At 53.3% G+C, this 20,202-nt stretch overlaps 2 protein-coding genes across 2 annotated transcripts in view; one reads left to right on the forward strand and one right to left on the reverse strand.

Annotated features, from left to right (window-relative positions):
* The window catches only part of SARM1 (sterile alpha and TIR motif containing 1), a 22,353-nt gene extending 17,474 nt beyond the window's left edge, over positions 1-4,879 (forward strand). Inside the window, exons 8-9 of the mRNA XM_047759120.1 lie at positions 2,833-2,954; positions 3,045-4,879. Coding sequence (XP_047615076.1) covers positions 2,833-2,954; positions 3,045-3,174 — 252 coding nt within the window. The 3' untranslated portion in view covers positions 3,175-4,879. The remainder of the gene's footprint in view (positions 1-2,832; positions 2,955-3,044) is intronic.
* Positions 4,880-5,469: 590 nt separating this feature from the next.
* On the reverse strand, positions 5,470-14,295 carry SLC46A1 (solute carrier family 46 member 1). The gene is made up of 5 exons (XM_047759129.1): positions 13,988-14,295; positions 11,640-12,492; positions 9,936-10,019; positions 7,625-7,781; positions 5,470-7,099 (listed from the first exon to the last, which is right to left on the reverse strand). Exons 1-5 carry the CDS (start codon positions 14,213-14,215, stop codon positions 7,042-7,044), a joined length of 1,380 nt encoding a protein of 459 aa, XP_047615085.1. The 5' UTR covers positions 14,216-14,295; the 3' UTR covers positions 5,470-7,041.
* Between the last annotated feature and the right edge of the window lie 5,907 nt (positions 14,296-20,202).

Here is a 20,202-nt window from a genome sequence, read left to right on the forward strand (position 1 = left end):
TTGAACTGAGCTTCCTTCTTCTCAACTGTAAAAAGAAGAGATTCCCTAGAAGCAAATCCAGGTTGAAGGTATTCAGATTCCTTCCCCAGGAAGGCTGTGCTTAGCACAAGCACAAGGGTGCTTGGCATCCATCACTGTCCCAGCAGACTGCAAGGAGGGAAGAGCAGGTGGCGTGGTGGTGGGAACCTTTGCCTTGGACCAGCTCCAAAGCCTCCATCATCCCTCCTTGGCTGTTTTAAGTGCTTAATTGCTTCTGGTTTTAAAAGTCCTTTCCCTGAAGCCACATTTAGTGAGTAATCAATACGGAAAACCGCAAGTGAACTGCACTCAGGAAGTCCAATCCCTGTGGCTCCCCCTTGAAAGGAAAGAAACATTCAATAAGCATTTACCAGAGTAGCCATTAATAGTAATATCCTCAGAACAACCTGATGAGGTAGGTTTTATTACCCTCACTTCACTGGGGAATAATAACACTTGTTTTTCTTTTTTTTTTTTTTTTTTTTGTCTTTTGTCTTTTGTTGTTGTTGTTGTTGCTATTTCTTGGGCCGTTCCCTCGGCATATGGAGGTTCCCAGGCTAGGGGTCCAATCGGAGCTGTAGCCGCCAGCCTACGCCAGAGCCACAGCAACGCGGGATCCGAGCCGTGTCTGCAACCTACACCACAGCTCACGGCAATGCCGGATCGTGAACCCACTGAGCAAGGGCAGGGACCGAACCCGCAACCTCATGGTTCCTAGTCAGATTCGTTAACCACTGCGCCACGACGGGAACTCCTACACTTGTTTTTTTATTAAGCATACACTGCATGCTAGTCGCTATTCTAACCACTTGCCATGGGATCACAGTTATTCCTTCCAACAATCCTACAAGGTATGGACTATCATTAACCCTAGTTTAGAAATTAGAAAACGGAGGCTTTGAGAGCCTGTTGTTTTCGTCTCACATGACAGAGCCTTGATGTGAGAGATCAGAGATTTGATGTGAACCCAGATTGGTGATTCCACAGGGTGACCCCTAAAGGCTATGCTGTCTCTCGCGCGTTCATTCAGCCAGTCTGCTGAGTATTTAGCAAAGGCTGACTACGGCCAGGGCTTTAGGAAAGATCCTGAGCTACAAGGTGAGTGAAAACCAGATGTGGTCCCCACCCTTATGTCTGGCAGGGAAGACAGATGTTAAATAAATGACTCAGTTCATTTTTTTTTTTTTTTGGCCACACCCACAGCATGCAGAAATTCCTGGGCTAGGGCTCGAACCTGAGGCACAGCAGTGACAGCGCTGAATCCTTAACTGCTAGGAACCAGGGAACTCTTCATTATTTAACTTATGGGCCACTGTAGCATGTGCTGTGGAGCCTATGCCAGCCTATAACAGGGGGATCTGGCCTGGACAGAGAAGTGAGGGAAGACTTCCCGGGAAAGTTGGTTGAGCTCAGATCAGAAAAATGAGTTGGCATTAGCTAGGTGAAAGGGCAGGGAGAGTGTCCTAGACAGAGGAAATAGCATGTGTAAAGGCCCTGTGCAGGGAGAGAGGATGGCACATCTTAGGAGATGGAAGGACAGCGCAGGTATAGAATTTGAGACGTGAGCTGTGGCCAACCAGGCAGTGCCTTGAACTTTTTCTGAGAACCACATAAAGCTGTGAAGTGTGTTAAGTAGAGTGTGACACTATCCATTTCCATTTTGCAAAGAGTAGCTAGGTGAAGGGGCAACGTGGAGCATGACTTAGAAGGTGCAAGAATGAGTAAGAAGGGACCTGGTGGGGGCCAATGGTAATATGGTGTGGGAGCAGGGCTGCAGTGGGGTGGGGGGGCAGAGAAAAATGAGTGGATTTGAGAACTAAGTAAAGACTACAACTGGAGGGGCTCATGAAGGGTCAGTGTGGACACAGGGGGTCTGATGTTTTTCTTCTGACACCAAATTTGTGTGGGGTTTTCCCCACTCCAACAACCAGTTCTCCATTAAACTGAGGCCATTGCACCAGGGCCCCGCAACTCAGCTCAGTTCTGACACTAACTACCCACCTGGAGTGTGTGTCGGACTCCATGGTTTAAGGGATCAGTCCCCCCACGTCTGTCCTCACTTCAGACCCAGTCCCAAGCCCCAGGCCCTCTGCCTTTCTGTCTGATTTGGCCACAAATCCAGGAGTTCCCATGACCACTCACTCGCCTCGGGTTCAATAACTTGCTAGGACGAAGTGCAGAATTCAGGGAAGCACTTGACTGTTACTGATGTGTTATAAAGGATCCAGCTCAGGAACATCCAAACAGAAGAGAGGCACAGGGCAAGGCATGGGGGGTGGGAGCGAAGGCAGGGCAGACCCAGAGCTTCCGCATTCTCCCCGGGCCACTGTCCCAACCCCCCATCCAGTCTTTAGCGGGTTTATGGAGGTTTCATCGCACAGGCACGATGAAGTCATTGGCTATTGATGACTGAACCCAATCTCCAGCCCCTCTCCCCTCCGGGAGGTGGTGGAGGGGGGGCTGTGGGGGAACTGAAAGTTCCAACCTTCTAATCAGAGTTGAGTACTTTCGGCCACCAGCCCCCCATTCTGAAGCTACCTAGATGCAACCTCTTACCCACCCCCCGCCCCGGGTCAGGTCATCTGAGATTCTGAGGGTTTCAGGAGTTCTATGCCAAGAACCCGGGAACAAAGATCAAAAAAATATATAAAATGATTATCACACCGCAGGGGGTAAAGGGAGAGGTCAAGGTGACTTCAGGGCCAGCATCCCACCTCTGGCTCAGCCTTGGGCCACCGGCTCTCCCAGGGCCTGCCTGACACCAGACCCAGGCTGGGAGCCGGGATCTCCTCCTCTTCTCTCTTCTTTCTCCAGGAGATCGTGACTGCTTTGAGCTGTGGCAAGAACATTGTGCCTGTCATCGATGGCTTTGAGTGGCCAGAGCCCCACACCCTGCCTGAGGACATGCAGGCCGTGCTCACCTTCAATGGCATCAAGTGAGGAGTGGGCGGGGTGGGCTACGCAGGCCCCCGGCCGGCAGCTCCCTCTGCCCAGCCCTCTGACCCCACCAGCCTCTGTGCCCACAGGTGGTCCCACGAGTACCAGGAGGCCACCATTGAGAAGATCATCCGTTTCCTGCAGGGCCGCTCCTCCCGCGACTCGTCGGCAGGCTCCGACACCAGTTTGGAGGGTGCTGCACCCATGGGCCCAACTTAAGCAGTCCCAAGTTCCCAAGCCCTGGCGTGACCCCTGTTTCTATCATTCCCCACAATGGAGCAGCTCCTCGAACTGGCCTCCCTGGGCTGAGACAGCCTGGGCTCTTCTCAGGAATTGGGCTCAAACCCAATTTCCTTAGCCCAGGAAAGTGAGGGTGCGACCAACACCCAGGCCCTACCACCAGGTCCTGTCTCAGGCACGGGAGGGTCACTGCTCAGCTCTGGAGACCCTGGAGACTGAGGGTTCGCTGCACACTCCCTTCCTGCCCTGCCAGCCTGTGCAGGGTGAAGGCAGGTGCCCTCCGATACAGATTAGTGCAATGCCCAGCCCTTGATGCCAAGGCAGAGTCGGAGCCCAGGAGCCAGCCAGGGATGAGAGTCCAGCCGTGGCTCTCCACCCAGACTGTGCCTGGCCCCTGGGCTCACCACTCCCTGCCGCCCTGTGGCCTTGCCCTGTAACCACTCAGTGTCCTTAGCTGGCCTGGTCCCCTCCCAGCCTTCCAGATGTGCAGGCTCCTTTGCTACATCTATGTCTGGGTCAGGGTCAGGATGAGCCGGCCCACACTCGCTGGTGGATGGGAGACCCCTGCTTGGATCTGGGCAGGGGAGGCTGTGCCTTGAAGGGCAGCTGGCCACCCGACCTGTGCCTTGGTGCTGCGCCCCAGGCCTCTGCCCCAGCCTGGCCCCACGGCCTTCCCCACCCCCTCACTCACCTGCTCAGGGGAGGGGAGGTGAAGCAGCAGCCTGAGCAGAACTGCAGCTGCAGGGGAAGAGGCAAGATCCTGAAGCAGGGCCAGGGGTGCATTCGAATCACCTGGGAATTCTGCAAAGCGTCCATTCAGGAGACCCAAGGCGGGGGCCCGAGTTTCAGCATTTCTCACAAACTCCCAGCTGAGCTGGCGCTCACAATCAAGAAGTGACATCTCAGGAGCAAGGGTCTGAGACGCCCATGTCACCACGTTTGCCATTTCCCTGACACTGTGCTCCAGGGTCTCTAATCATCAGAGCCCCCCTACCTGGTATTATCTCCATCTTACAGACAAGGAACTAAAAGACGTGCCCAGCTTCTCGCCATTGGTGGCAGCATCAGGATGCAGACCCAGCCTCCAGGTGCTCAGTCCACCGCCGCCAGGGGGTGGGACTGCTCTCCTGAGAACCATCCTGGAGGCTGAAGCCTGGGCAGGGCTGTGGCTCCACAGGCGGCTGGCTTTCCCTTTGTCCCAAAGAATCTAGCTGTGGGGGACAGGTTTTTATAACAGAAGGCTGCCCCAGGGCTATACAGCAAGAACCGAGTAGGAGTGTCGCTCAGCCCCTTCCTCCACCAGGGTAGAACAGCAAGAAAGTATCCTCCTTCCACAGAAGCCAGGTCCCAGCTCCTGGGCTCAGCTGGCACCTGCCCTGCCTCTCACCTCCCAAGCACAGTGAGTTCACACTTGAAGGCTGGCTCAGCCCCGAGATGCCTCCTGCAGGTGCTGGCCAGGTCGCCCTGAGCTCTTGGCAGCAGCTGCTGGCTTGGGAATTCCTACATTCCAGTCCCTTCCCTGTCTTTAGCCAGTCCTCTGACTGCACCCGACCTCCTTCCTTCATGCCACACGAACACCCACCAGTGCCAGGCCTTGGATGCCATGGTGACGGAGGCAGGCTGGATATTGCCCTCCGAGAGCTGAGACAATAATAATAATAATAATAATAATAATAATAATAATGTGTGATGAGTCTCCTCCAGCAGAAGTCTTGTCTTTTTGTCCCCAGCCAGTCCCACTCCCTCGTGAGGTCCCTCACCGGCAGGACTCAGAGCGGTTCCCTAGCACTGTGTCTTTTTCTGTTTGGCACACCCTCCATTTGGCCGCCTGCCTCCTTCCTCCCTGGGGAATCACAGCCCAGCCTCCAGAGCAGCTGATGTGATGACCCCCCCACCCCGGGCCAGGCCGTTGCCTTCAGGGGCTGGCCTCCCACATCGCGACAGACACCGTCCAGATGGCAGCCAGGCGGGCACCTGGGCCCTCGCCTTCCACCTAGGCCTGGCCCCACGGGGCTGGTCCTGAGTCTGAGAAATAGCCTTTTCCCCACAGCCTGTGCTGACATGGGTCCGAGGGGTCAGGGTTTTTTGCTTGGCTGGGCTGTAGCTGCGGCCCCCAGGCTGGGGCTGAGTCAGCCTCAGCCTCACCCCACCCCTCGCAGGACCATGAACTGCTCAGGGGCCCTCAGAGGTCCAAAGTCCACCTCTGACCCATTCATCCTTCCCCCCAGGCCCAAGAAGAGAGGCGTCACCTTCTAGAATGTCTGAGATAGGAAGGATGTTAGAACATTATTTAATGTAGTGTTTCCTGACTTGTCCCTCCAAGATCAGACAATTAGGGGCAAGGCTGATCTAGCCCCTGACACAGAGGGCCTTGCTCAAGGCCCCACCCGAGCCTGAAGCAGAGTACAGCCTGGGCCTGAGGCTCGCCCAGCGCCTCCCCCCTGCCATCAGCACCACCAGGACAGTCAGCAGAGGGCATTCTCCTTGCTTTGGTCTGTTCGTGACAGAGGGCAGTGAGATGGGAATCTGGAAACACGCCCAGGCTCAGAGGGCCACAGCAGACCCTGGTCTGCCCCCGGCCTCCCCCTTTACCTGTGTGATTTCTAGCCGGGAGGCTGGCTGGCAGGGCAGGTGAGAGAGAACGAGGGGAGAAAGATGAGCAAGGGGCCATGCTTGTGGCCAACTGTTTCGAGGAGTCAAAGACCACCTAATTTGCTTGGGGGCTTCTGGCCCTCATCGAAGCCAGTGCCTTAATACCAAATCCAATCTTGCCTTTCAACTTTAGGTCCAGGCTTTCCTACTGCCTGAGAAATGGGCCCGTTGTTCTCTGGGGAGCTGGGCCCATCTCCAGGTTCCTGCTGACCTACAGATGCCTGAGGGGGGGGTCAGCACATGGCCCCGCTGAAAGGCCCAGCACGAGGAGCTGCTCAAGGGCTGACTGGTACCAAAATCTGACTCTACTTGGGCTGGTGTAACTGGAAGACCGGTACATCAGGCAGTGGACCTCTGACCCTGAGGAACGAGTGGCCAGGGCTCTGCCCGGAGCCGCTCTGCTGGCCTGAGGCAAGCGTGGCAGCCTTTGCCTCTGAGCAGCTCAGGAGACGATAAAGGGTGGGCAGGTGAGATCTGGGCTGGCCATGCCCAGTACCAGTCCCATGGCAACTCAGGGGCTCCTGCCCATCCCAGCAGCAGCTACTGCTGCCTGACTTATGATGGGCAAACTGGGAACAGGAGGACAAAGGGACCTCCCCCCACCCCACAACCCAGGCCCAATGCCTTGGGGGCCAGAAGGTTCATTTTCTGGGCAATTATACTGACTTCTTATTATGATTGGCACTGCAAAGCCCAGGAGATAGATTCTCAGCCAGAGACAGCAGCACCCTCTCCCCAGGGGGCACCAAGCCCCTCCCTGCACTGCCGACACTGACCGGGTACCATTTTCATCACCAAGCAGTGACTGGTGGCTGCTCGCCATGAACTGTGCAGTTGGGGTTGGAAGGGGAGGCGCCAGTCCCTCCAGGCCCTCCAGCCCGACCTCTCCTCCTCTCTTGGCGAGGTCTCTGTGGTTGATGGCCTAAAGGGTAAACAGATCCCTGTTCCAAATGGCTCCCCCCCTGCCTGCCCTGGAGCGGGACTGTCTGGGTTACAATTTCAGATCCTAGTGTCACAGGCTGGCACAGCTGTGGATGAGGTGGGGGCCGTGGTCTAGTGTGACCACCTGGTCCAAGGCGAACCCTGTCCTTCGGGGGGAGCTGCTGCTGCTGCTGCTGCTGGGGGCTGGGATCCTTCCAGTTGGTTAGTGCTCACGTTGCTGCCTCTTGCCCTCTGTCCTCTGGTCCAGGCCGATCAGGGGCTCTGGGAAAACTGTTGGAATTCAGGGCAATGATTAGCCCTTTCCAGGATCCTGAGAGAGACCAGAGACAGGGTTCAGATTGAACACGGGGCGGGGGGGGGGGGGGCCTCAACTCCTGGAGAAGTGACACAGGCTTTATTGGGTGGGCTGGTCCAGGTAGTGTCTCCCTCCCCACGCAGAGAGATGGAGACAATGTCCAGAGACAGAAGAAGTAAGGGGTCCGGTTAGCCTGTGGCCCAGCCACCACCAGCCGCGGAAGCTCTCCGGGCTTCCCCTTAGCACATGTATGCCACTGTAGGTCCATTGGTACAATGGGGATGGAAGGGGATGAGGGGACCTGGGGGCGAGACCCCAGCCTCACCAAGAAGCACGGGCGAGCCTGACCCTTCCCCTCCCGGCTCTCGGCCTGGCCCCGGGGGAACCGCTCCCGGAGGATTAGGTAAGTCAAGCCGGGTCAGAGGCAGCCAGAGCAGACGGAAGAGCTCCCTCCAGGACCGGAGGGAGGAGGTGGAGGAGGAAGAGGACCCTGAGGCTACAGGGATCCATCCCCTAGCACGGGTCAGAGCCCTGCCTTACCCAATCAGGAGGGCGGGGATGAGGAGGAGGCCAGCGCCCAGGAGGAAGGGGAACCCCTTCATGAAGTTCAGGGTGGCCGGGTAGAGCGCATTGAAGATGCCAGAGGCCAGCAGCATGGCCAAGCTATTCACACAGGCCACGGCGGAAAAGAGAGCACCTGGGAAGAAAGAAGCCGCACACTCCGGAATCTGCAGGACCTCCCCACACATCCTGACACCACTGCCTGTGTGAAATGGGGCAAGTCCCTTAACCTCTCGGCCTCTCACCTTCCCCGCCCCCTAAATCCCCTATCAGGTGTTGTCAGGAGGCTACCGGGAGAGCCCTGGGCACACAAGAGCTCCGAAACAAATGGCTGTGATTGAATCTACGTATTATAAGTACATGCGGTATCTTTGAGCCAGAGCCTGATACAATTGTTTCCGTTCATCCCCTTTGGAATTAGCTCCTGTTTAGGAGAAATTTCTGGGCTAATTCTCAGTTTCAGTACTTACTAGCTATGTGCTCACTGACTAAGTCACTCATCCTTCCAGGTTTCTGGCCCCTTTTTGTCAACTAAGGATAATACCTTTCATAGATTGTTGGTGATGTTAAATTCACATGTAAAGTACCTATCACAGGGCCAGGCCCCCTGGCAGCCAATTAGTAAGGGCTGCTTAATTTTTCCTGTTCCCCTTGGCACCTCTGGGCACAGGGAAGGTGCTAGAAAAAAGTTTACTGGAGTTCCCATTGTGGCGCAGTGGAAACAAATCCGGCTAGAAACCATGAGGTGGCGGGGTTCGATCCCTGGCCTCGCTCAGGGGGTTAAGGGTCTGGTGTTTCCATGAGCTGTGGTGTAGGTTGCAGACATGGCTCAGATCCTGCATTGCTGTGGCTGTGGTGTAGGTCGGCAGCTGTCGCTCCTATTCAACCCTTTGCCTGCGAACCTCCGTATGCTGTGGGTGCAGCCTTAAAAAACAAAAAATAAATTTAAAAAGCTTATTGAGTGAATGAATGAAGGTACGTGGGTTCCGGGGATAACAGAAGCCACAGAGGACTATATATGGTACCAGAGTCTCTGCTATCATCAGATCCTCCTTCCAGGGTAGCTGGGGAAAACTGGATAAGCCAGATGTTTGCAGACTAGGGTCTAAAGACCCAGAGGCCTGAAAAGCTACTCTTTATAGATATGCCCGCAGAATGTGAATTTTGCAAAATGAGCAACACATCAACAGAAGCTGATTTTAAACCGTCAGTCTCAGAGCTGGAAGGGCCTGCAGATACCCTCAAGAGCAATCCGATCAACTATAATAAAAAAATAAACAAACAAAAAAAGAGCAATTCATACTTGCTACAGAAGAGGAAACAGGTCCAGAGAGGGAAGAGGACCTGCCCAGGATGCCATAGCCAGTGGGTGACAAAGCCAGGACTAAAACCCAGATCTTAGGAGTTCCCTGGTGGCTCAGTGGGCTAAGAACCTGGTGGTGTCACTGTGGTGGTACAGGTTTGATCTCTGGCCTGGGAACTTCCACATGCCACAGGTGCAGCCAAAAAAATAAAGTAAAAGCTAGATCCTAAGACCTGCTGCTCTTCAAAACAGACCTGGTTGTGCATTCTAGCTCCATTACTTCCTGAGTGACCTTGAGTGAGTCAATTTAACCCTGCGGGCCTCTGCTTCATCGCCACTTGGGAGACATTGAAACCTATATCACAAAGTAGTTTGCCTCCTCTGAGCTTGGACATGTTGATCCCGGGGAAGCAGGGAACTCTGGCATGTCACATCCATTTTACAGATGGAAAAGCTGAGGTCTGGAAAGAGTAAATCCTCCACTTGGCTTATCCAAAAGGACCTTGGATAATTGTGCACTGCTGACCACAAATTCCAAACCTGTGGTCTGAAAATCCAAAGCACGGTGGTCCTGCTCTGGGCACTTTTTTTTCTTTTTTTGCTTTTTAGGGCTGCACCTGCAGCATATGGACATTCCCAGGCCAGGGGTCAAATCGGACCTGCAGCTGCCAGCCTACACCACAGCCACAGCCACACCAGATCTGAGCCCCATCTGAGACCTACACCACAGCTCATGGCAACGCCGGATTCCTAACCCACTGTGTGGGGCCAGGGATCAACTCGTGGATACAAGTCAGGTTCGTTACCGCTGAGCCATGACAGCAACTCCAGCTTGGGCGAGCGGACAGCCATGCCGTTGTCTTGGCTCCTTACTTCTCCAGGGTGCGAGAGAGGAAGGTAAGCTGCTTCCTGGCCATGTGTGCCCTCTGCCCAGTTCAGGCAACACTGGGCTTGAGAAACCAGACACAGGCTAACCCGGACACTCACCCTGCTCAGACACGCTCACCAGCTTGGACAGCTTGGCCCGGACGACAGGAGTGATGACCAGCGACAGAAAGAGGAGCCCGTACCCTGCGGAGGAAGAAACAATCATCAAGAAAATGGGGTGTGGAGAGGGGAGCACTGCTCCTGGACTGATCCCTACCCGCCCCCCGCCCCATGAAGGACTCGAGTTAGACCCAGGAAGAACTTCCCTAATGAGCTACTGCACAGTAAGCACAGGGGAAATGCAAGTTCCTTTTCCCTTGACGCTTAGTTACTCCCAGACTTACACTGTTTCCTTTGTAACTATTTCCTCTCCCTTGTGCAAGGGCTGTCTCCTCAGCAAAACCACGAGAGGACAGGGGAGCCTCCAAAGTGGCTACATCATGAGGTCCCCCGGGGTCCCTTCAGGCGACAGGCCCCCAAATCCCACTGCACTAGGGCTCCCCAGAGCAATGATAGCATCTTCATCCTCTCTGCACCCCTGAGGGCATGGAGCCCAATAACACCGAGCGGCAGGGGTGCTGCCGAGGGCAGGCGAGAATGGTACCTGGTCCCTGTCAGCCACACTGTCCAAGCGAGCAGTCACACTAAGAGACCTGTGATTACTGGGTGGCTGACTCTACACAAAATATTTTAGGACTCTCTCAAAATACATCTGTCCCTTCAATGGAGTTCCTGCCGTGGCTCAGTGGAAACAAATCTGACTAGCATCCATGAGGACAGAGGTTTGGTCCCCGGCCTCGCTCAGTGGGTTAAGGAACTGGCATTGCTGTGAGCTGCGGTGTAGGTTGCAGACGTGGCTTCGATCTGCTGTTGTTGTGGCTGTGGGCGTAGGCCAGTGGCTACAGCTCCAACTTGACCCCTAGCCTGGGAACCTCCACATGCCGCAGGTGTGGCCCTAAAAAGACTAAATAAATAAATAAATAAATAAAACAAACCTGTCCCTTCAAAAAAGTTAACTTCCTCATTCCCAGTCACACCCCCCCCCCAACCAAAGAAAGAACTACCGCAGGCAGGAAACTGACATCTGTAGTCTGAGAAGACTGGCTTTTTTAAAAAAATCCAAACAAGGCGTTCCCATTGTGGCGCAGCAGAAACGAATCCGACTAGGAACCATGAGGTTGCAGGTTCAATCCCTGGCCTCACCCAGTGGGTTAAGGATCTGGCATTGCCATGAGCCGTGTGGGTCGAAGATACGGCTCGGATCCAGCATTGCTGTGGCTGTGGTGTAGGCCGGCAGCTGTAGCTCTGATTAGACCCCTAGCCTGGGAACCTCCGGATGCCACAGGATCGCCCCTAAAAAGCAAAAAACAGGAACAAAACCCAAACAAGCTGACCAAGGACATTTGCAATAGGTCTCGTGATTCTTATCGGAGAAGTGGCATGGACTTTGCTTAAGAGCACCACAAATATAGATTGTGGGAGCGCAATCAGTGTATGAGCCATATTTTTGTCTTTGGCCCTATCTCACTCATTAAGTGATAGCGTGAATGGATTCCTTTGGCTACAGAAGGTCTATATTTTCTATTTCACAAAGACGGCATTTTTACCAGGTTTCTTGGTTGTCTGTCCTCCAGCCCAGGCCAGGGGCACGGAAACATTTCCAAAGACCCGGGCACGAACTACATGTGGGGGCAGCACATGGCTGCCCCCCAGTTTTCACCCAGCGCTTCTAAGATAAACTGTCTCTGAGCCCACAAGCTTTACCTGTGAACATGAGGGGGGTGATGGTAGCAAACGCAAAGACCACCAACCCCAGGATGTTGAAGGTCAGGCCGACCTCAGCCACCCAGCTGTCGGCCAGGCAGTGCTGCAGAAGCCGCAGGCCCAGCAGGCTGGTGAGGTAGGGGAGTTGCTGAGCCGCAGAGCCATAGCCGATCAGCCTAGAGTCCCAGCAGAGGGGTGAGCTCAGCTCATAGATGGTCAGGATGTCCTGGGCCCCCAGATGCACAGTGACCACCACGAAGATGGCCAAGGAGTACAGGGCTAAATGCTTCCTGGACTTCTCTGGAGCCTGGGCCACATAGAGCTGGACAATGGATCGGTGGTGACGGAGTGTGAAGAGCCGGGCAGGTGTGGGCTCCTTCACCGTCTCACCAAAGCAGAACGCTGCATAGACAGTCATGGCTATCAGTAAGGCCAAGGCCAGCCAGAAGGGGTTGGCAAAACCATGCTCCTGAAGCCAGTGGCCTCCAATAAGGCTTGCCAGCATCCCCGCCACCCCGATGCATGCTTCCAGCAGGGCCATTCGGATGGTACGGGTGTGGCTGGAGCTGACATCTGCCACGGAGGCAAAGCCAGCGGCCAGGAGGCCGTTGAAATCGCCGAGGAGGGCACAAAGGATGCGGCCCAGCACAAAGTAGCCAACGTGGAGCTGCAGCTGTACCACAAAGATAGACACCAGGGTCTGGAGCAGCAAGCCGAGGGAGGCCAGCACCAGCAGCGGGCGGCGGCCCACACAGTCACTCCAGGCGCCCAGCAGGGTGGAGGAGAAGAGTCCCACCAGGAAGCCGCCGACATTCATGTAGAGGGTCCAGTGGGAGGTAAGAGTCTCCACTTCCTGTGCAGGCAAGAGTCTTATTACCCAGGTGTTGCTCCTTGCCCTGGGCTGCCCACCCCCGACACCATCACCATCCTGGGATGAAGATTTTCTCTGCAGCCCTAAACCTCACAGAATTTCAGTACAACCCTGAAAAACTGACACTGGGACTTCCTGTCGTGGCGCAGTGGTTAACGAATCCGACTAGGAACCATGAGGTTGCGGGTTTGATCCCTGTCCTTGCTCAGTGGGTTAACGACCCGGCGTTGCCGTGAGCTGTGGTGTAGGTTGCAGACATGGCTTGGATCCCGCGTTGCTGTGGCTCTGGCGTAAGCTGACAGCTACAGCTCCGATGAGACCCCTAGCCTGGGAACCTCCACATGCCAAAGGAGCGGCCCAAGAAATGGCAAAAAGACAAAAAACAAAAACAAAAACAAAAACTGACACTGGAGCGGGTACGGGAAACGGGCATGTTACATTCTCTGACTTTTCCCACTGTGAATGAAAAACGCCGCCTGCCACACCAGCCAACAAAGGATGCTGCGGCCATCAAGCCATCAGCCACCCCTATTGCCCCTGATGGCAAGCTCTGAAGGAACGAAGGACAGAAACAAAGAGGATGCCACTGCAAAGCTCTCAGCTGCTGCAGCCACCCCCCAAAGGTGCACCCTAAGGGGACCCAGGAAGGGCAAGAACAGGATACTGGTCCTTAGCCAGCTAAAGTGCACAACAAAGGAATGATTTCGGAGTTCCCGCTGTGGCTCAGTGGTTAACGAATCTGACTAGGAACAATGAAGTTGTGGGTTCGATCCCTGGCCTTGCTCAGTGGGTTAAGGATCTGGCATTGCCATGAGCTGTAGTGTAGGTCACAGACTGGCTGGGATCCCATGTTGCTGTTGCTGTGGCGTAGGCCAGTGGCTACAGCATGGATGAGACCCCTAGCCGGGGAACCTCCATATGCCAGGGGTGCGGCCCTTCAAAAAAAAGGAATGATTTCAATAAGCCCAGGCTCTCATATCTTCCCTTATGTAGCAAAGTACTAAATTCATTAACTTGAGATGTCTTTCTTTAATTAACAGTAGTATTTTGATGTTCCGACTGTCTGGTTTTTGTTGCAAAACTCCTATATAATCCTGGCTCCTCCCTTATCTCATAGGAGTAGTCTGCTGCTTTATCTGCGAAACTGCCTACAGGGCCTGAGTCTTGGGGAAGTCCACCAAATAAAACATAGTTCTCAACTTTTAGGTTATGGATTTTTTTTTTTTTCCAGTCAACACCCCCTTTTTGTTTACCCTCAAGGCTCGGTTTATCGAGATCAACTTTATGCAACCCTACACCGCAGTTCTCAGGCCCCAACTTTGCTCTGGCCCGCCCACCACCCAATATCCGTATAAGCCCAAGCCCCCGGATGGCCCCAAACCTTCACGCAGGCCCCGCCCCCGCCGCTGCCCCACGCTCCAGTCCAGGGCCCGCCCCTGCCACGCCGCTCGCTTCTTCCCCCCGCGACCGCTCCTACCTGCGCGGTGGGATCCACGCTGTGGTTGCTGCAGCTGACCCTGTCGCGGGTGCCATTGTAGCCAAGGTCGGCACTGAAGCGGTGCCACAGGTACTGCGTAGTGACCGGGCCCTGCAAGACCAAGGCGAAGTTGGCGAGAAAGACGAGCGGCTCCACGCAGCCGCGGCACAGCACAGACTCCGGGGGCCCCTCGCAGCGCTGGTCCCGGGAGTTCGCGGGCGCCTCCATGCTCCGGCAGTTCTGAGCGGGCGCCAGGCGATCAGCTTTCTGCGCCTGCGCCCAGCGTCTCTCTCGCTGTGTTGGTTTTTTTCCCCTGCAGTCTGGTGGGGCGGGATCAGGGCCGGTGGGCCTTTTCGCTCTTGGCCCCGCCCTCTCTGGGCTGGAGAGGGCAATCGAGGGGCCCTTCACCGCGCCCCCCCCCCCCCCCCCCGCCCCGGCTCACTGAGTGACCTCACCTGCAAACCGTGCAAGGATACCGCCCTACACGTCTCCTTCCCAGCCCCAGAAACACCCATGATGATAACGAGACTATCCATATATCAATAATTAACACTTGTGGATCTCTTATCACACGCATTAATTACCCACCAAGGCCATAGCCATTATTAATGATCCCAATGTACCCATAAAGAAACCAGGAGACTGGACACTCAAGGCCAAGCCAGAACACATGACTTCTGACATCTGTGCCCATATTCTGCGCTGTAACAAAGGCCACTCAGTGGACAGCAGTGCAGTCTCCTGCTCTATGGCCTCAGTTCGATTACCTGTGCTCTGCTACTGTCTTGGGCATGTCACTTACCTCTCTGTATCTCACTTTCTTTTCTTTCTTTTTTTTTTTTTTTGGCTTTTTGCCTTTTCTAGGGCCGCTCCCGCGGCATAGATTCCCAGGTTAGGAGTCTAATGGGAGTCGTAGTCACCCGCCTACGCCAGAGCCACAGCAATGGGGAATCCGAGCCACATCTGAAACCTACCCACAGCTCACGGCAACGCCTGATGCATAACCCACTGAGCAAGGCCAGGGACCGAACCCTCAACCTCCTGGTTCCTAGTGGGATTCATTAACCACTGCGCCATGAGACAGGAACTCCTCAATTTCTTAATCTTTAAAAGAGTGGTGCTACCTCAAAGAGGGGCTGTGGAAGAACAGTGTCGGGTCCATTGTAAATACTGCTTTCGCTGTTAATAGGCTGTCACCGGTCCTAGGATCTTTTCCTGGGGAACCAGTCTTCTTGCTGGGGGCCGGGGCCTGGCTCTGCAGTGCCCTTGGAGGAGAAGATGGTGGAAGGCCTGGGAGGCCCCTGGGTGTGACCCTGTGCTTCTCGGTGCTCCTACTGTAGAAATCCGGGCAGAAGGCAATCACGTCTCCTGTCTGGGCCCATTTTATTGCCTGTAAAAGGGAATAGTATTACTTGCATTTTTCCCTTATCGGCCCAATTAATGAGTGCCCTTTGTGTGTCGGGGACCATGTGGAGGGGCGGTCTGGGAAACAGCAGTGTAAAGGGGAAAAAAAAGTGACCCCAGATTCTTGTATCTTCCCATACATGGAAACGTACCCAATCATTACCTTAAGCTGCCTGCCATTCCAGTTTCCATGAGGATCAGAGGATCAAGCCATTGGCCCCTGCAGTTGCCCATCACCTTCCCACTGACAGTGTGCCTGGGGGAAAGTCTGTGCTTTGGTTATCGCCCCTAGATCTTTAAGAGACACGTCTAAGGAATAATTTCAGTGACCCCAGATTCTTGTATCTTCCCATACATGGAAACGTGCCCAATCATTACCTTAAGATGTCTGTTCTTTGTAGTTAGCCGCAGTCGTTTTATGTTGGACCAAGTGGGGTTTTTTTGTTTTTGTTATTTCCAATGGGTGGGCGGTTGTAGCGGCTAATGGCTTGAGCCTTGTAGAACTGGAATGGCAGGTAACCTTGTTTTTCTTTACATTGCTGTGCTTCCAGAGCCTCTCCCACCCACCCCCAGCATGGTCTGGGACAATTCCTTTGTGATCTCTTCGGAACAGCTTCTCAGAGTTGAGTCAGAAACTGAGTAAACTCAGCTCACAGCTCATGTGTTGTGTGTGTGTGTCGGGGGCTGGGGAGGGGTGCGGTGCTGTTCAGGGGGGTAACAGAGAGGGAGAAGAGGCTTTTACCAGGACCTGTAGTTTCTAGAATGGTGGCGGAGAGGCATCAAAGAATCCTAATCCAAGTAAGATTTCAACTGTGGAAAGCGCTTTGAAGGAGACGGGCTGTGGGGCTCTGAGGAGTCCTGGGCTGGGTGGGAAGGAGCAGAGCCAGGAAAGGCTGCCTTCCTGACAACAGGGCAGCTGAGTGGATTTCTGGAGGCAAGCCTGTGCCATGACCCACCTGCCTGATTCTTGGCGTGATGGGGGCTCCATTTCTGACATCGTGACTGTGTGTGTATTTGTTGCTGGTTTATGGACTATCCCCCGTCTCCCCTGAGCCAGAAGGAATCCCAGGCTCAGACTAGGCAGATGCTGGATGGCTACTGGTGGACTGAAAGAGGCCTGCACCCCTACACGACCGTCACCACCCAGTGGTCTTCCTAGAGATAGGAAATTACACATTAAATGCACAAGCCCCTGGCTTGGCTTTCTCCCTTCCCAGCCACCTATGCAAAAGCTTTGCCCAGTCAGGTCAGCTCCAGTGAAGAACGGGTACCCAGCTGAAGTCTAGAGTTATTTCCTAGATAAAGAACCAAGACTGAGGGAGTGCCCGTCATGGCTCAGTGGTTAACAAATCTGACTAGGAACCATGAGGTTGCGGGTTCAATCCCTGGCCTCGCTCAGTGGGTTAAGGATCCAGCGTTGCCGTGAGCTGTGGTGTAGGTCGCAGACATGGCTTCAATCCCATGTTGCTGTGGCTGTGGCATAGGCCGGCAGCTACAGCTCCCATTAGACCCCTACCCGGGGAACCTCCATATGCCTCAGGAGCGGCCCTAGAAAAGGCAAAAAAAAAAAGAACTAAAACTGAGGAGTTCCCATCGTGGCTCAGCCGAAATAAATTCGATAGTATCCATGAGGATATGGGTTCGATCCCTGGTCCTGCACAGTGAGTTAAGGATCTCATGTTGCAGTACAGCTCCAATTCAGCCCCTAGCCTGGGAACTTCCATGTGTCCATGTGCAACAGGTGTGGCCCTAAAAAGACCAAAAAAAAAAAAAAACAATTAAGACTGAGGGCAAAGTTCATCTCTGGGAGTGGGACAGGGTGTGGCTGATCCCAGAGCTGAAGCCTTCAGTGCCCACTAGGGAAGAGGCCTCTTCTAACTGATGAAATCAGATTATTTTTAAGGCAGAACAAGGACTTTTTTTTTCTCCCCTTTTTAGGGCCGCACTTGTGGCATATGGAAGTTCCTGGGCTAGGAGTCTGAATCAGAGTTGCAGCTCCTGCCCTGTGGCACAGCTCATGGCAACTCTGGATCCTTAACCCACTGAGCGAAGCCAGGGATCAAATCAACAACCTCGTGGAGACAAGTCGGGTTTATTTCCACTGAGCCACAGTGGGACCTCCAGGACAAGAACATTTTTATTTCTTTATTTTGTCTTTTCAGAGCTACACCCATGGCATATGGAAGTTCCCAGGTTAGGGGTCTAGTCTGAGCTGCAGCTACCAGCCTACACCACAGCCACAGCAATGCAGGATCTGAGCCAAGTCTGTGACCCACACCGCAGTTCATGGCGATGCTGGATCCTTAACCCGCTGAGTGGGGCCAGGGATCAAACCTGCATCCTCATGGATACTAGTCAGGTTCTTAACCTGCTGAGCCACAATGGGAACTCTCTAAAGCATTTTTAAGCATAAAATTTTCTCTCTGCCCATTTGAGCCACTACCCCGTCCCCTTTATTGTGCATTGGGCATCTGCATTACACATTAACTACATCTCCTTAGAGGACACAGCAGGGAGTTCCCTGATGGCCTAATGGTTAAAGGATCCAGCGTTGTCATTGCTGTGGCTCAGCCAGAGGGTTTGATTAAGGGTTATAATCCTTAGGGTGGTTTGCATAAAAATTTCCATTTCTTTCTTAGATTGTCTATTTTTTTATTTTTTATTTTTTTGCTTTTTAGGGCCAGACTTGCAGCATATGGAGGTTCCTAGGCTAGGGGTCAAATCAGAGCTACAGTGCCGGCCTACACCACAGCCAGAGCAACACCAGATCCTTAACCCACTGATCGAGGCCAGGGATCAAACCTGCATCCTCATGGTTCCTAGTTGGATTCATTTCCTCTGTGCCACCACGGGAGCTCCAGATTGACTATTGATTACTTTTTTTGTCAACATAACTCCTTTAAAACCTAGCTACACTCAGGTCACTGCTCTGCTCAAAACCATCCAGTGGCTTCTGTTTCATCCAGTGAAAACCAAGGGCCTAAGGCCACGTCGTGCCCTGTGTCAAAAGAAGTTCTCTATCACGGACAATTGGAAAAAAATTGTGGACAAACTGCTTGCCCATCAGTGGGAAAATGGTTGAGTGAACGGCAATAGGTCCACTCAGTGGATATTAGCCAATAAAATGGTATATCCAAAGAGATGGCAATAATATGAAAACTGCTTGTGTCATTTTTATGTGAAGAAAATGGAGGACTTTTTGTTTATATGGTTTGGTCACAGGTCTAGAGAAGAATTGTGCTGGAGTTCACTTGCGGAGCAGCGGGTTAAGGATCCAGGATTGTCACTGCAATGGCTCAGGTCACTGCTGTGGCATAGGTTCAGTCCCTGGCCCGGGAACTTCCACATGCCTCAGGTGTGACCAAAAAAGAGAGAGAGAGAGAACTGCGTTGAGTGAAGTCTGGAAGACACTGCACCAAAATATTGACAGAGGCTGTCTCTAGGTTGGTGTGGGTCGAGGGGAGGTAAGATTTTCTTTTCTTCTTTCTCTTTTAAAAATATATACTGGAGTTCCCGTCGTGGCTTAGGGGTTAACGAATCCGACTAGGAACGATGAGGTTTCAGGTTCCATCCCTGGCCTCGCTCAGTGGGTTCAGGATCCAGCGTTGCCATGAGCTGTGGTGTAGGTCGCAGACATGGCTTGGGTGCTGTGTTACTGTGGCTGTGGCATAGGCCAGCAGCTACAGCTCCAATAGGAGCTTAGCCCACTGAGCGAGGCCAAGGATCGAACCTGCAACCTCATGGTTCCTAGTCGGATTCGTTAACCCCTGAGCCACGATGGGAACTCTGCCCTTAAAAATATTTTTAACTCTTCTAATATAAATATGTACATATTTTTTGTCCAGGCTTGTGGCATGCAGAAGTTCCCAGGCCAGGGATCAAACTCATGCTATAGCAACCACCCACGTGACACCAGAGGCAATCCTGGATCCTTAACCCACAGAGCCACCAGGGAACCCCTAAACATGAATTTTAGTTATGGAAAACAGAACATTAAAAACAAAAATCTGATTGAATTCCTGTCATAGCTCAGATCCCTGGCTTTATCTGGTGTTGCCCTGGGCTGTGGTGTGGGTCACAGATGTGGCTCGGATCTGGCATTGCTGTGGCATAGGCTGGCAGCTGTAGCTCCGATTCAACCCCTAGCCTGGGAATCTCCATATGCTTGCAGGTGCAGCCCTAAAAGGCAAAAAAAAAAAAAAAAAAATCTGATGACGTTCCTCTACTTTAAGCTGAAGATCAACTTCATGCCCTTTGATATTCGGGAGAGATCCATAGGAGCTGACTTTCCTTCAACCAGGCTCAGGGTGAGGGTGTTAAACTTACTCTGTTCTCATCACAACCTTATCAGGTATGTACGATTATTTTTGCAGATGGTGTATCTACGGCTTAGAGAGATGCAGGAAAAAGTCCTTCCCGCTCTTGGTATGGGTTTTCTTCTCCTTACATCTATTCCAGTGTTTTCTGGATCCCAAGCTTTACTACGTGTTGGTCCTTTGCCAGGAACACCCTTCCCGTCTTGCTTTGCCTATTCAACTCCTATGCATCCTTTAAGAAGCCACCTCTGGACCACACTTCCAGGCAGAATTCGTGTGTGCTTGGCATGTGCTCCCACAATTCTGTATTCATACCTTTAATCCTGCTTTTATACTTCACCTGGTGCTAAATATGTGTTCACGAATTTCTCTCCTCCCCACCCCGACCCACATCCTGTCTCCAGACTTGAGAGCAGCGATGTTTTATTCACCTCTGCAGCTCCTAGCACTGGGCCTGGCATGCAATAAGGTGAAATGTTAAATAAATGTCACAGT

This window comes from Phacochoerus africanus, chromosome 14 (genome assembly GCF_016906955.1).
Source record: "Phacochoerus africanus isolate WHEZ1 chromosome 14, ROS_Pafr_v1, whole genome shotgun sequence".
Classification (NCBI taxonomy): domain Eukaryota; kingdom Metazoa; phylum Chordata; class Mammalia; order Artiodactyla; family Suidae; genus Phacochoerus; species Phacochoerus africanus.

Coding starts and splice junctions, on each gene's coding strand:
- SLC46A1 (XM_047759129.1), bottom strand. CDS start 14,215: ATGGAGGCGCCCGCGAACTCCCGGGACCAGCGCTGCGAGGGGCCCCCG. Junction 12,493..13,987: donor GCGTGGATCCCACCGCGCAG/GTAGGAGCGGTC, acceptor TTGCCTGCACAG/GAAGTGGAGACTCTTACCTC. Junction 10,020..11,639: donor CACCCCCCTCATGTTCACAG/GTAAAGCTTGTG, acceptor CTTCCTCCGCAG/GGTACGGGCTCCTCTTTCTG.